This window comes from Tiliqua scincoides, chromosome 1 (assembly GCF_035046505.1).
Source record: "Tiliqua scincoides isolate rTilSci1 chromosome 1, rTilSci1.hap2, whole genome shotgun sequence".
Classification (NCBI taxonomy): Eukaryota; Metazoa; Chordata; class Lepidosauria; order Squamata; family Scincidae; genus Tiliqua; species Tiliqua scincoides.
In genome coordinates this window covers 170,274,139-170,286,424 of record NC_089821.1, presented here as the reverse complement: position 1 = coordinate 170,286,424, position 12,286 = coordinate 170,274,139, and the positions used below count along the sequence as shown (strand labels likewise).

The 12,286-nt window shown below is 42.4% G+C and overlaps 1 protein-coding gene across 2 annotated transcripts in view; it reads left to right on the top strand.

Moving 5' to 3' along the window:
• ELOVL5 (ELOVL fatty acid elongase 5) overlaps positions 1–9,342 on the top strand; it is a 68,740-nt gene extending 59,398 nt beyond the window's left edge. For both annotated transcript variants that reach the window (XM_066640735.1, XM_066640743.1), the window contains exons 6-8: positions 649–773; positions 2,308–2,442; positions 6,634–9,342. In XM_066640735.1, coding sequence (XP_066496832.1) covers positions 649–773; positions 2,308–2,442; positions 6,634–6,765 — 392 coding nt within the window. In that variant the 3' untranslated portion in view covers positions 6,766–9,342. The remainder of the gene's footprint in view (positions 1–648; positions 774–2,307; positions 2,443–6,633) is intronic.
• The last annotated feature ends 2,944 nt before the right edge of the window (positions 9,343–12,286 follow it).

Sequence of the window (12,286 nt, the reverse complement as noted above, 5' to 3'; positions counted from 1 at the left end):
AGAAGGAAGGGCATATAGGCTCAGTGAAGGCAACATTATAACTATCCCAGGATGCCTCTTTTAAGAGCAGGGAAGAGAAAGAAGGGCAAGCAGGGTGACAACAGTTTGGCAGAGTTAAAGGACAAAAGTGCTGGGAATTCTTATGTCTGGTTCCTCAAAAGTTGAGGATTTAAATGTGGGGAAATGCATAAAGGGGATATCTGCTTCTTCTGATACAGGCCCTGTTCGTACTGTACTAAACAGCAAGCGTGAGGGAGTACTCTCTTCCACCTGCAGTGCTATGTGCATGGGAGTGAATGTTCGTCTCAGATGAATGCATGTTATATCGGTTGCAGCTGTACCTGAATTGGGGCCTGTGAGGGAGCTGGGGATCTGCTGCTGTTTGGTGCACCTCTCAAAAACACGATCTGAGCCAGCCTTGGGGAGAGAAATACAGTGCAATTAAAGCAGTTAAAACCAATTTTACTTGACAGATGTGACTTGGCTGTTTTGTAGTGTTTCTAGCTCTTTTATATTGTGTGTATGGGATTATGTTCTTTCTGGTTCTGAAAGTTCATCTGGAGCAATTTTGCAATTGAAGGTGGTTGTTGGTGAAGTGCATGCAGTTGCAAAGAATATTAAAACAATTTCTCTTCTTGTCACTTATAGCCTATTTTGGTGCCACCCTTAACAGTTTTATTCATGTCCTCATGTACTCCTACTATGGATTATCTGCTATTCCATCCATGCGTCCGTACCTCTGGTGGAAGAAGTACATCACTCAGGGGCAGCTGGTGAGTGGTTTACACTTTTGTTCTTTCCTTTCTCTTGTGCAAACTAGTACATGCAGGAGCTTAATTGACATATCGCCACATAATGAGGGTCATGGTTTTTGTGCTTTCCTTCAGCCCATTTATTGATCACCCCAGTCCAAATCTGTAAAGCTGGAGTTTACCTTTCCTTGTTAATTGCTATGTTGATGATGGGTTGTGGGGAACTTGTCACATGCATCTTGCTCTGTATATGACAGTGGCCAACCTGTTTTAATGCAAGGGAACTATATTCAAAAAGGGAGGAAAGGCCTTAGAAGTGTTCTGATGTTTTAGAACAGATGTCCATTTTGAATCCCAGATTCGAAAGGAATTGAACTTGTACCTTTTTCAGAGTCTTGGAAGAGACCACTGTTGACGTTTGCATTATTGCTGTATGAAGGTTTTACATTTAGGCCAGTGGTAATCAAACTGGGGTGTCGCTATGCCCCAGCCTGAGGGCCCTGGTCCCTTTCCCCTTAAGGGGTGGGAGCAGCCAGGAGGCAGGAAGGAGCCAGCGGCGCGATCCCCAGGATTGCACCACTCAGGAGGGCTGCAGGGGCTTGGGTACACTTGCCCAAGCCTCCTGCAGCCTCCTGGGGGTGCGGGGAGCCCTGCGCGACCTTCAGCAGGGCTCCCCAGGTCAGGGAAAGTGAGAGTGGAGAGATTGCGCTCTTCTTCTGGTTTTACGGAGGCAGAGCACGATCTCTCCACTCTCAGTTTCCCTGACCCAGGGAGCCCTGGAGGGTGCACCCCAGTTCCTGCAGCCCCATCAGAAGGTAAAGTGGAGTGATCGCGCTCAGCTTCCAGTTTAGCAGAGCAGGCTGCGATCGCCCCACTCTCACTTTCCCTGACCTGGGGAGCTCTGCTGAAGGTCGAGAAGGTTATTTAAAGTAAATAATAGTTTTCAAACACCTCTAGTAATGACAGCTCCAAATGGAAGACCAGAGCATATAAGGGGGCTGCATATAGTGGAAATGGAGTACCTCACTGCTGAAAACTCTCGTGCGTTGGAGCATGAGGAGTTGGTCATCTGGAGGTCGAGCATCGCCATGCATCCCATACTAACTGGATCTTGCCTAGAACCTTAAAAAAAATGGCTCTCTATGCACTTAGAGCTGCTGCATGGGATGCTTGTAAGTGGCAATTGTGGAGTAAATGTCAGGCTTATTGCATAGTTTTTCAAAGTGGTTTTTTTTCCTTTTCTGTAATCATAATTTTTCTATGCTAATTATGAATACTTGAGTTTATTCAGAGGGCACAAGTTTCTGTATTTTTAATAGGCTGAATAACTTCTATTCAAAGCAGTCAATAAATCACTCTTCCCACTTTGGGGGGGGGGAGAGGGAACCTTGGTCTTAAAGGGACATCACCAGCATATCCCTATGACACATGCAAAAAGCAATTAAAAATCATTGCATTTGTGCCCATAGATACTGTTTAAGAAATGGCTTGAATGTGGTGGTGTTGGTGTTTCTACTTCCCCACCTACCTGTTTGTTTTCCCCTTTGCCTTACAGATTCAATTTGTCCTGACAATCTTCCAGACAAGCTGCGGGGTCGTTTGGCCTTGTCCATTCCCTCTGGGATGGCTGTACTTCCAGATAGGCTATATGATCTCCTTAATTATCCTCTTCACAAATTTCTATATTCAGGTAAATTAAGTTTGCTGCTCACTCTTTGTAATTGCAGAAAAATTTGCAAAAAACTTCTTAATTGCAAAAAAAAAATGCATTTTAAAAAAATGTGATGAAGTTCATAGATTGGAATACTCTTTTGAAATGTGTGAGTTGTTTGATCCCAGTACAGGTTACTTTTTCTAATTATCTGTGTTAAAAGCATTTTGAAATTTTTTCCTCCATATCATGTAATTCAGCGAGGTAAGTTGTCTGAATTAGCTGATGTGAATGTGCAACAGTGATGTCTGAAAGAGAGCAATATTGATGTGCTTAGAAAAGCCCTGTAGTAAACTCTGGAGCCCAGGTTGGCTTTGCCACTAGGTAGGGTGAAGCCATCCATTGCCTGCTATGTGTAACAGGTTGAGAAGGGAACTTACACTACTTTTCAAACCCCTGCTGACCAAAAAAGAGGGAATCAGCTGGCCCAGCCTATATGTCCAGCTACGGGATTGGGCTTTAGAATCTTGTGTGACATTAGAAACTTTTGTGACATGTCAAGGAGGAACTTCCTTTATAGTGAGTGAGTGGGTGAGAGAGAGAGAGAGAGAGAGATTCAAAAGTTGTTTAGTTTTGAATAAAAAATGGAAATGTCCTACCAGTCGCAACTTCATTGCAATCTTGCACAATGCACCAAGTCCAAAGAAATCTATTTGCACTTAAGTGCTATTAATTTTGGTCCCTTGGACCTGACTTGTTCCATTGGAATTAAGGGAACATATGCAGAACTGATTTTCTCTGGATTGTCACCAGTTGTTAACAGTGTGGAGTTTTTTACTAAATCACACTCTTTATGTAATTGGTATGAAATATTTTTTCCTGACTTGTGTTAGACCAGTTGCGTATTCATGCTCAATATAGCCTTTACTAACAGAGGAAGAGCAGCTATTGCATAATGGCTGTTGCTGCTATATATTGTAAGCACCTGGGTTATATTTTAAACTGTGGGGAAGTTTCTTATATGTTTGCTTGCCAGCAGCAGAGAGCACTTTGTAAGTGGAACAGCTGCTACTGGCTCACACATTGGGTACTGTTCTGCCCCAGCTGCCAGGGTTCATTTAGTTAGCTGTATGAATATGATATTTTCAATAGCACTGGGAGCATCATCCAGAGTAACTAGGTACTGGTTTCAGGCCAGTAATACTAGCTTGATAACTCTGTACACATACTGATAACTGTATACTGGGGAGGGCAAGGAGGAATCCCTCTGATGGACCGGGGGGGGGGGGAGAAGAAAAGCTTCTTTTGTACTGTTAATTGTGGCCATTCTTACTAGTCTGATACACATTAATAGAATCGGGATGTACCCCTGCTAATTGGGTAAGAGGCACTTTTTCAAGTGGGTGCTCCTTTTTTTAGCAGGGGGAGAGTAACTCGCCCACCTCACCCCAGCAGTGTCTGTTCTAGTGGCTGTCTGCTGGTATTCTTTTGCATCTTTTTAGATTGTGAGCCCTTTTGGGACAGGGAGCCATTTAGTTATTTGATTTTTCTCTGTAAACTGCTTTGTGAACTTTTAGTTGAAAAGCGGTATATAAATACTGTTATTAATAATAATAATAATAATAATAATAATATAAACTAAAAATACAAGCAGCAATTCTCTTTTTTAAACATCATTTATAGAAAAATTTCTGAAGCATTGCACTGATAGAGCATTGCTGAAAGCAGAGTGTGTGTGTCTTTCTTTTCTTAAAGGACTAAAGATGCTGATTTTATGTACTGTATATGCTTTAACAAATTAAAATTCTAAAATGGCCCAAAACAGCTCCTGGAATCTGGGGAGAGTTTGTGTTGTCTTGTCATGGGCACTCTTGAATAGAGGTGTATTGGATATATACCTTTGTGCCTGTCGCTTAAGTGCTGGCCACACTGCTAGGAGCTAGTATCTGCTTTCCTAGGTACTGCTAGAAGTGCTCTAACAGCCCAATCTGAGCTGCTAGGCATTTGGGGCTGCTGTGGCACCGAAATAGCAGCTGCGGCATCCAACACGCCCTGGGCAGCCACCACCACCTCGAAGTAAGGGGACTTTTGTCTCTTTCCCCCCAAGTAAGAGAAGTAGCCTTGCAATGAGGCTACTTGATTCTGTAGCAGCTCTCAAGCCGGTGCAGAATCGAAGAGTCCCATGTCAGACCACACAGTCCAAAACGGGGCTCTGGAACCATTGGAGCCAAGCTCCACTGCCAAGGTCTTGCCACGCCTCCTCTCCACTCCCCCCACATCCCCACTAATCTTTCTGTTGCCAGGCAGTCTGGGCTACTGCCAAGCAGCAGAACACAGGCCCAGTGCCGGAGCTGGCCCAGTATGGACTTGTGCTGGGCTAACTTTGATGCTCAGCCGGCAGAATGGTGCATGAACAGAACATAAGAACAGCCCCACTGGATCAGGCCATAGGCCCATCTAGCCCAGCTTCCTGTATCTCACAGTGGCCCACCAAATGCCCCAGGGAGCATACCAGATAACAAGAGACCTCATCCTGGTGCCTTCCCTTGCATCTGGCATTCTGATATAACCCATTTCTAAAATCAGTAGAATGCTAGCAGTAAGCTGGTGCTTAGGAACAAGCTTAGGATTGGGTTCTAAGAAGGCTGCAAAATCTATTTGTCCAGAGATCACATTGGAAGAGGGAATGAATGTGTTTCCCATCGGCAGTGACTGTCAACAAAGCTGTTCCTTGTTCTCTCTGATAAACTGTTGGCCATACATAGCCATAGACTGGAGGTAGATTATAGCAGTTGGGGCAGTTTGAAAAAGATTACTGCTTATTGTGCATATGCTCCTCCTACTTCTACATTATGTAAATAGGTTTTACATATTTTTTTCAACTTCCTCTGATTCTTCTAGCAGGGTTTTTTCCAAATTGCTATAAGCATGCAAGCTTTTAGGAAGACAAGCATGTGGACAGTCTGAATGCTAGAGAAGACTAAGCAAATGTTATCAGGAAGCAGGAGATTAAGGGGGCACTCTGAAGGTTCTGGTATCTGCAGGGGGGGATCTTTCCCCTGCGGATATTGGGGGATGCATCTATTCCAGTGGTTCTCAAATGTTTTAGCACCATGACCCACTTTTTAGAATGACAATCTGTCAGGACCCACCAGAAGTGATGTCATGGCCAGAAGTGACATCAATTTAAGCTTCAAACCTAGGCCATGATCAGCCAAAGCTCCCATTACACAGTGCACTCATGCTCTTATTTTGCTTTCAGAATTTAAACATTCTGGCTTAGAAGTCAAAGTAGAACACAGATTTGGATCCTTCTCCAACCACACAACCCTCCCCCCCCCCTTTCCAGCATCTCATTTTCCCACCTATTCAGGGCAAAACCCTGTATTTTCAGCTCTGTGTTTTTAGTGGTAGCTGAGCTAGGTGCTATGCTCGGTACCCACCTGAAATAGGTTTGTGACCCATCTAGTGGGTCCTGACCCACAGTTTGAAAAATGCTTCTCTATTCTATTCTGGCCTTCCAACAACATGAAGGTATGTGACCTGTTTGACCACAGTTGACAGTAGAACAAAAGAAGTATCCTTGGTGTACATACCCACCATCAGAAATGAAAGCCCTCTGAAGTCACTTTGAAATCTAAAGACTGCATTCTTTTTACTACTGTTTGTCTCCAGCCTCAGGCTGATGTTTTTACTAATTCCTATAACTGCCTCTGGTTCTCCTGGCAGGACATCTCAAGCTTGATTGATTGCTAAACTTTTATTTAGGTGATGCAGCACTTCCCCCCCTCCTCCAACACACACCCCTCCCAGCACCCTGTGATTGTTGCTTCTGTCCTTTCTACCCTCTCACCACCAACTGGAATGCACATTTCTCCACTCCATTTGGTAGCTTTCTGATAGAGTTGAGAATGGTGTGATAGAGCTGTCATGGTCTGCTGTGTACAGGCTCACTTTCTTTCCTCAGTCCACTGTCCTTTCTGATCTTTGTCCTTCAAAAACCTATCAAGGGACTGTATGTGTGTGCCTGTGTGTCCGTTCATCCCATGAGAAACTATGCCTCTCATACCACCTTCAGCGTTCTCAAAAACAACTGTTTGTCTCTGAGCCTTAAATCCACCTGAAGGGATGGGCATATGTCAGATGAAATTAAGTGCAACAGCAAATTTGTCCCTTTATTTGTGGCTCTGGCAAAAGGCTATTACTGACTGATGTGTGGTGTTTTTTTAGACTTACAACAAGAAAGCAGCCTCCAGAAGGAAAGAATACCAGAATGGCTCCACGGCTTCTGTGAACGGGTACACAAATAGCTTTTCTTCTCTCGAGAACAATGTGAAGCAAAGAAAACAAAGGAAGGATTGAAGACCAAACTGAGAAACCATTTTGATATTCCGGGCAACAAAAAAAAAATCATCTGATTGTAAGCACAATACGTGTTGTGCACTGATAACTCTTGACAGCTACTGTAACTATTCCTGCCTAGAATAGTGATGATTTATGTAGGACTTAACCAGTGCAAAACATCCTAGAAACTATTGAGCTAAAAGTTGATGAGGAGGAGAATACTGGGTGGTCACAGACCCGAGTCTAAACTGTGGAAGAGAGTATTATTGTAGTATGTGTGTATGCGTGTGTGTGGGTGTATATATATGTATATTTGTATCTGTACATATATAGACACTACTGTTGCCTTACTAGTCAATATGATAGGTGCTGAATTATGATTCACAATTTCAAAACTAATCCAAACTCATATTTTTTAACTGTAGATAATGCATGCAATTGTAATTTGTATAATGAAGTTGTTTTGTTTTTTTTCAGTAGTTTAATACACACATGCCTTAAATTTAAAATAAAAACAGGGCCCAAAACTGAATACTGATATGAAAATTCATGGAGACGTTTCACTCTAGGGGCATTTTGGCACAAGACAGCTTTTACTTGGTACTAGGGTAGTTGTACCCAAACAAACGTGTGTTACATGAGTTCTAAAGGGCATGCGTATGTATAAATGGCATTTTCCTTTCAAAATACCTGTTGAAGGCAACTTGGATAAGACCGGGCAAGTGCTCACTTGCAAGCATGTCATGTGTCCGCATTGTAATCAATGTGGTATTCATGTTGCTGACATCTGAAGTTCACCAGTACAAAGTAAAGTGTACAATAGTCAGCCTCAGTTGCTTGACTCCTTTCAGTGACTAAAAGCCATTGTTCTTTTGTCCTGGGTAGAATGCGATATTAGGAGCCTGCAACAACTTGCAGTGAAATTGGAAATGGTAGGTACACTGAGGAAGTAACTCTCATACACATACCTTATCTTTGAAAGGACAGATGCTGCAAGAACACCATCATTTATTTTGGTCAGGAGATCTTGTTGTGTCATACTTAGCACCTTTTAGTTTCTGAACTTATGGCTTTCATAAATTATCACATGCCTGCAACAGGTTTTTCCCCTTCAATGTTTCTGCACAATACTTATTTTTCTAAATAATACTTCATTAACACTGAATTTGATGTCAACTCTTTCTAAGCATTAGAGGATGTATGAGGTCTTGTATTAGAGGATCTGAGGAATTGCCAGGCTTCAAATCTGCAAATTTAGGCTTGTGCCTTTTTAAAACTGCTGTAAAAGTAGGAGGTGAATGAGCTTTCACTTCTCCTGCCTGTTTCTTCCTGGGTGTCCTCTTGCCCATAGTGTTTTCTAAGGAAGGAACTGGGCAGAAGCCACAGCACCCATATCTTCACCTTCATTGATGGTTTTGAAGGATGCAACTGGCCACCTTATTCCTTGTGTCTTTTTAAACTGCAAGAGTGGCTTTCTGGAAATTGCAGCAATTGTGATGCCTCAGCAGTCTTAAAGCATACAAATTGTTTAACCAAAACATAAACTTAAGAACTTACCTTGAAGTAACTTTTTGGGATTTAACTTTTAGCAAACATTGGGTTGGAGTCTAAGTGGCAGTTTGCATGTGTAACAGGGCTTCACACTTTCCTCCTGCAGCTCCCAGCGGGCCCCTGTTCTAGGCTTCCGAACCCTTGAACAGTGTGGGATGTGTAGAGGGCTACAGCTGGAAGGGGGGCAGGCATACATTGGGTTCCTCTTGTATGAATGGAAATGCCTTCCACTCATGCAGTAGTGTTTTTGATCCAGCCCATTGACTTTATAAAATGTGCCTATAGCAAAGGTAGCTTGGGGGACGGGATTATGGGTTTTAGTGTGTTTGTGTCTGTGTTTGTTTTGCTAAATTACAAATCGCACCATGCCATATTTTTATTTTTGTCCTGTGAAAAACCCTTGGAAACATGCTGGTGATATGTGTCTGTTTTCTTAAGTATTTTTCATGTATCTCACCTGTACTTCCTTGGCTTGTTAAAGGTTTGTTTAGAGAAGCTTCTTGCTATTACTGTTTACTGTAAAGTTCTCCCTGCACTTGCAGTGTCAGTTGTAAAACAGACATCTGTAATGGTTATGCTGTGTGATTGGTGTTCTAGCCTCTTTAACATGTTTGTTCATTGAACTCTGTCTAGCCATCCTGTTGCTTATACCCAAGTTTATATATTTTGATTTGATATTTATATGTAATATCAGTTTTACCAATGTTTTGCACAGCTGATGTTAGGGACCTAATGAATTCTCCTATTAAGCCTTGTGGATTTCCTTTCCTTGCTTTTGAAAAGAGACGGCACTCTTTTACTTTGTCTTTTTGTTTTGTCCTTTTTAAAATAATGCTCTCAAAGCTTTGTGTGTACTTGTCTTGGTTTCTAGGTACTGATTTGCAAAAAGTCTTTACATATTTCATACAGCAGCTTCACCATTCCAGATATGCTGTCTAAAAATGTGTGCTAAAAATAAAGAAGAACCCTAGCTTGTCTGAAATATCTGCATTGTTAATGTTTTGTTTTTAATCATTAAATCATTCTTGATCACCTGTGCCTGCATTTCAATATTGTGGCATCTCTGTGGATTTGATACAGCTTTACATCCGAGGCTAACTTCTCATTGTTGACAACCTCAGTCTTCACTTATTTCTGTGAAGTGTACAAACTAACACTGAGGCTGCAAATCTGTGTATACTTTCTAGGGCAACGATTTTTCAACCTGTATGCCATGGCACAGTGGTGTGCTGCAAATGGTCTGCAGGTGTGCCATGGGAATTTGAGGGAGGGTCACATTATTAGGGCCATAGGGGGATGTTAGACCCTCAGCAGCAGCATGGTGTTAATTATTTAAAAAAACTGAGGTTTTTTTAACAATGGTTTGTTAATGGTGTGCCTTGACAATTTTAGCACACTGTCAGTGTGCCCAGCGATGAAAAAGGTTGAAAATCACTGCTCTAGGGTGTAAGTCTTGCTTGACTTTTTGGGACTTGCTTCTGAGTAAATCTGCATAGAACAATGTTGCAAGTAGCAAGTTGCTACTAAGTGGTGTTCCCTGTTGCACGTAATTCTAGGGCAGTGTTTCTCAACTTGTGGTACTCATATTACTGGTGATACTTGAGGTGCTGTCAGGTGGTGAGCATGGCACCTCCACCACCTGCCAGTGAGACCAGCAACTTAATATGATAAGCAGTGGTTGGAGGCTTGGCAGGCAGAGCTCCAGCATGTACTTTTTATGCACTTGAAAAAGACTTTCCCTCCACCCTGAGCTTCTTACCAGTGTTTGTCACATTACATCTGACCTCCCAGTCCAGAAGCAATTGGCAATGACATCATTGCCAGTTAACTTCCGGTGGTACTTCTAATTGGTGGACCATGTGAAGTGTTATGGCAGGGGACAAACACTGAGAAATTCTGTCCAAGGGGCAACTTTTAAAATGGCTCTCTGCAACTTTGATAGGCTGTTAAACTGAAGTGACGTGATTCTTCTCTCTTACATCATCTCTTTCGCAGTTTGGCTGTTCAGAACTTTCATGTTCTGAAGAAGTATATCTCTGAAAACCATTGGCTGGCTGGAGGGAGCGACAGGAGGGAAGGGCTGTTGTTAGCATGCTCTTTTGGGGCATTCTCATTGGCCACCATTGGCAGAACTGGCCCATCTATAAGGCTGACTGAGGTGGTTGCCTCAGGGAGCACCTACTTCTATCTGTCCATTCCCTTCAATACATGGCAAAAGTGCACGAGAAAGCTGCTGGAGTGAATTTGGAATGGAGAAATGGGTATGGAAGGATTAAGTAGAGTTCCGCACAAAATTTCCTAAACTCTCCAAAAGTGACTTGGCAAAAGTGGGTGGCAACAGCATGGAACTTGTACTTAACCCCATAACTTCCTAAGAACTTTGGAAAAATGTGCTGAGGGAAAAGGTTAAGGATCCCAAATGGAAGAATATTGCCCAAAATTCTTTGAAAAAGAGTTTCTTATGCCAGTTTATGCAGTTGTTTTTTTAAAGTGCTATATGCTACATGTCCTTCATTTCCTGTTTTATTTTAAATGACTGCTCTAAAGCAAAGTGAGGTGAGGAGGTGGGGGCTGAATTGCCTCCTTACATATGCTTTTTTAAACAGTGGCAGCAGCTGTTACCCTGTTTGGAGGGAAGGGTGAGCGATGGCAAGAGCATCATGTGATGCGAGTCAGGTGGGTGGTGGTGGGTGAAGAGAAGAAGGCTGTTGTCATGGCAGCAACACCCGCAGGGGCAGAAAATTTTCTGCAGCACAGGCACAACCTGACCTCAATTCAAGCTGGTTTCCAGTCAAGAGAGTTGGCAACCTTCAGTCTCGAAAGATTGGTATCTTTCTCAATCTTCTTGAGAACCGCATATTTACTGGTCAATTAGGTAAAACGTCACTGTTTCTGTTAGCTTCATTACCAGCTTGCAACATCAGCACCTTCCAGTATCTTTTGATGTATTCAGCAGTAACAAGCTCTGCAATGTGAAGAACTATTTATCATCTAACAGTCCTCTCCTAAAACCCGCTGTGCCATCAATAATGCTCAAAGAAAAGGTGCATATAAATTGCTGGGCCTACACCCCAGTAGATTGAGACATTGGCTGTTGATGCAAATATTTATAATTAGGCAGAAGTACATGACAAAACACATGCTCTGTGTTCCTTCTCGTGGTCTTATCTACCTAATAATTCATGGATGAATATGCTGCAAAGTCTTGTACAAGTGAATTCTTCACCCACTACAGTATACAGAGTCTTTCATGGTGTTAGAAAGATACTGCCTCAGTTTCTAATCTGGCAGTTTGAGCAGCAGCAAGGGAGCTATTGCTAACAGGGATGAGTCTGTAGTACTAACCTCACCCATATTGACACATTTTCTTGGATTCTTTTCCAGATAAAGGAGAAAGCTGCAAACATCTGTTGAGTATGAGTATGAACTTTTTCAAAAGGCACTTAGGGAACTGTTAAGCTTCCTTTTTGGAATAGTTCATAATTGCTGTGATGGGTTTTCCACTGTCTAGCCGATAAAGATGTTTTGAGGGTCCAGGGCTGTGATTTATTCCACACAAACATTAAAAGACTATGGAGTTCAAATTGGGTTTCTATCCCTTATGGCAGTAAAAGTAGGCTTGGTTTTTTGTGCATGTGTTTGTGTGTCTGTGCATTTTCAGAACAATTTCCAATGGCTGGAGTAGGATTACAGATTTTTTTCCCTAGTCAAATTCCCATGGTTTTAGCAGCATTTGCTGGTACAGAAGTTCAACAACCGGGCAAGCTTCACATGCTTCTGTGAAACAGGTGTTGGAAGTGCAGGAACCTTGCCAGGAGAAAGTTCCCTCCTAGTCCAAAGGAAGAGCTTCTGTGCTTGTTGTACAACAGTATTTGCACTTCACAGTTGTGTGTGTGTGTGTAGTCCATTGCACAGCACCTAATGATTTTAGGGGCTTTGATCAATAATGACTGTACAGTATATCTTTATAAAATAGATACAGAATACT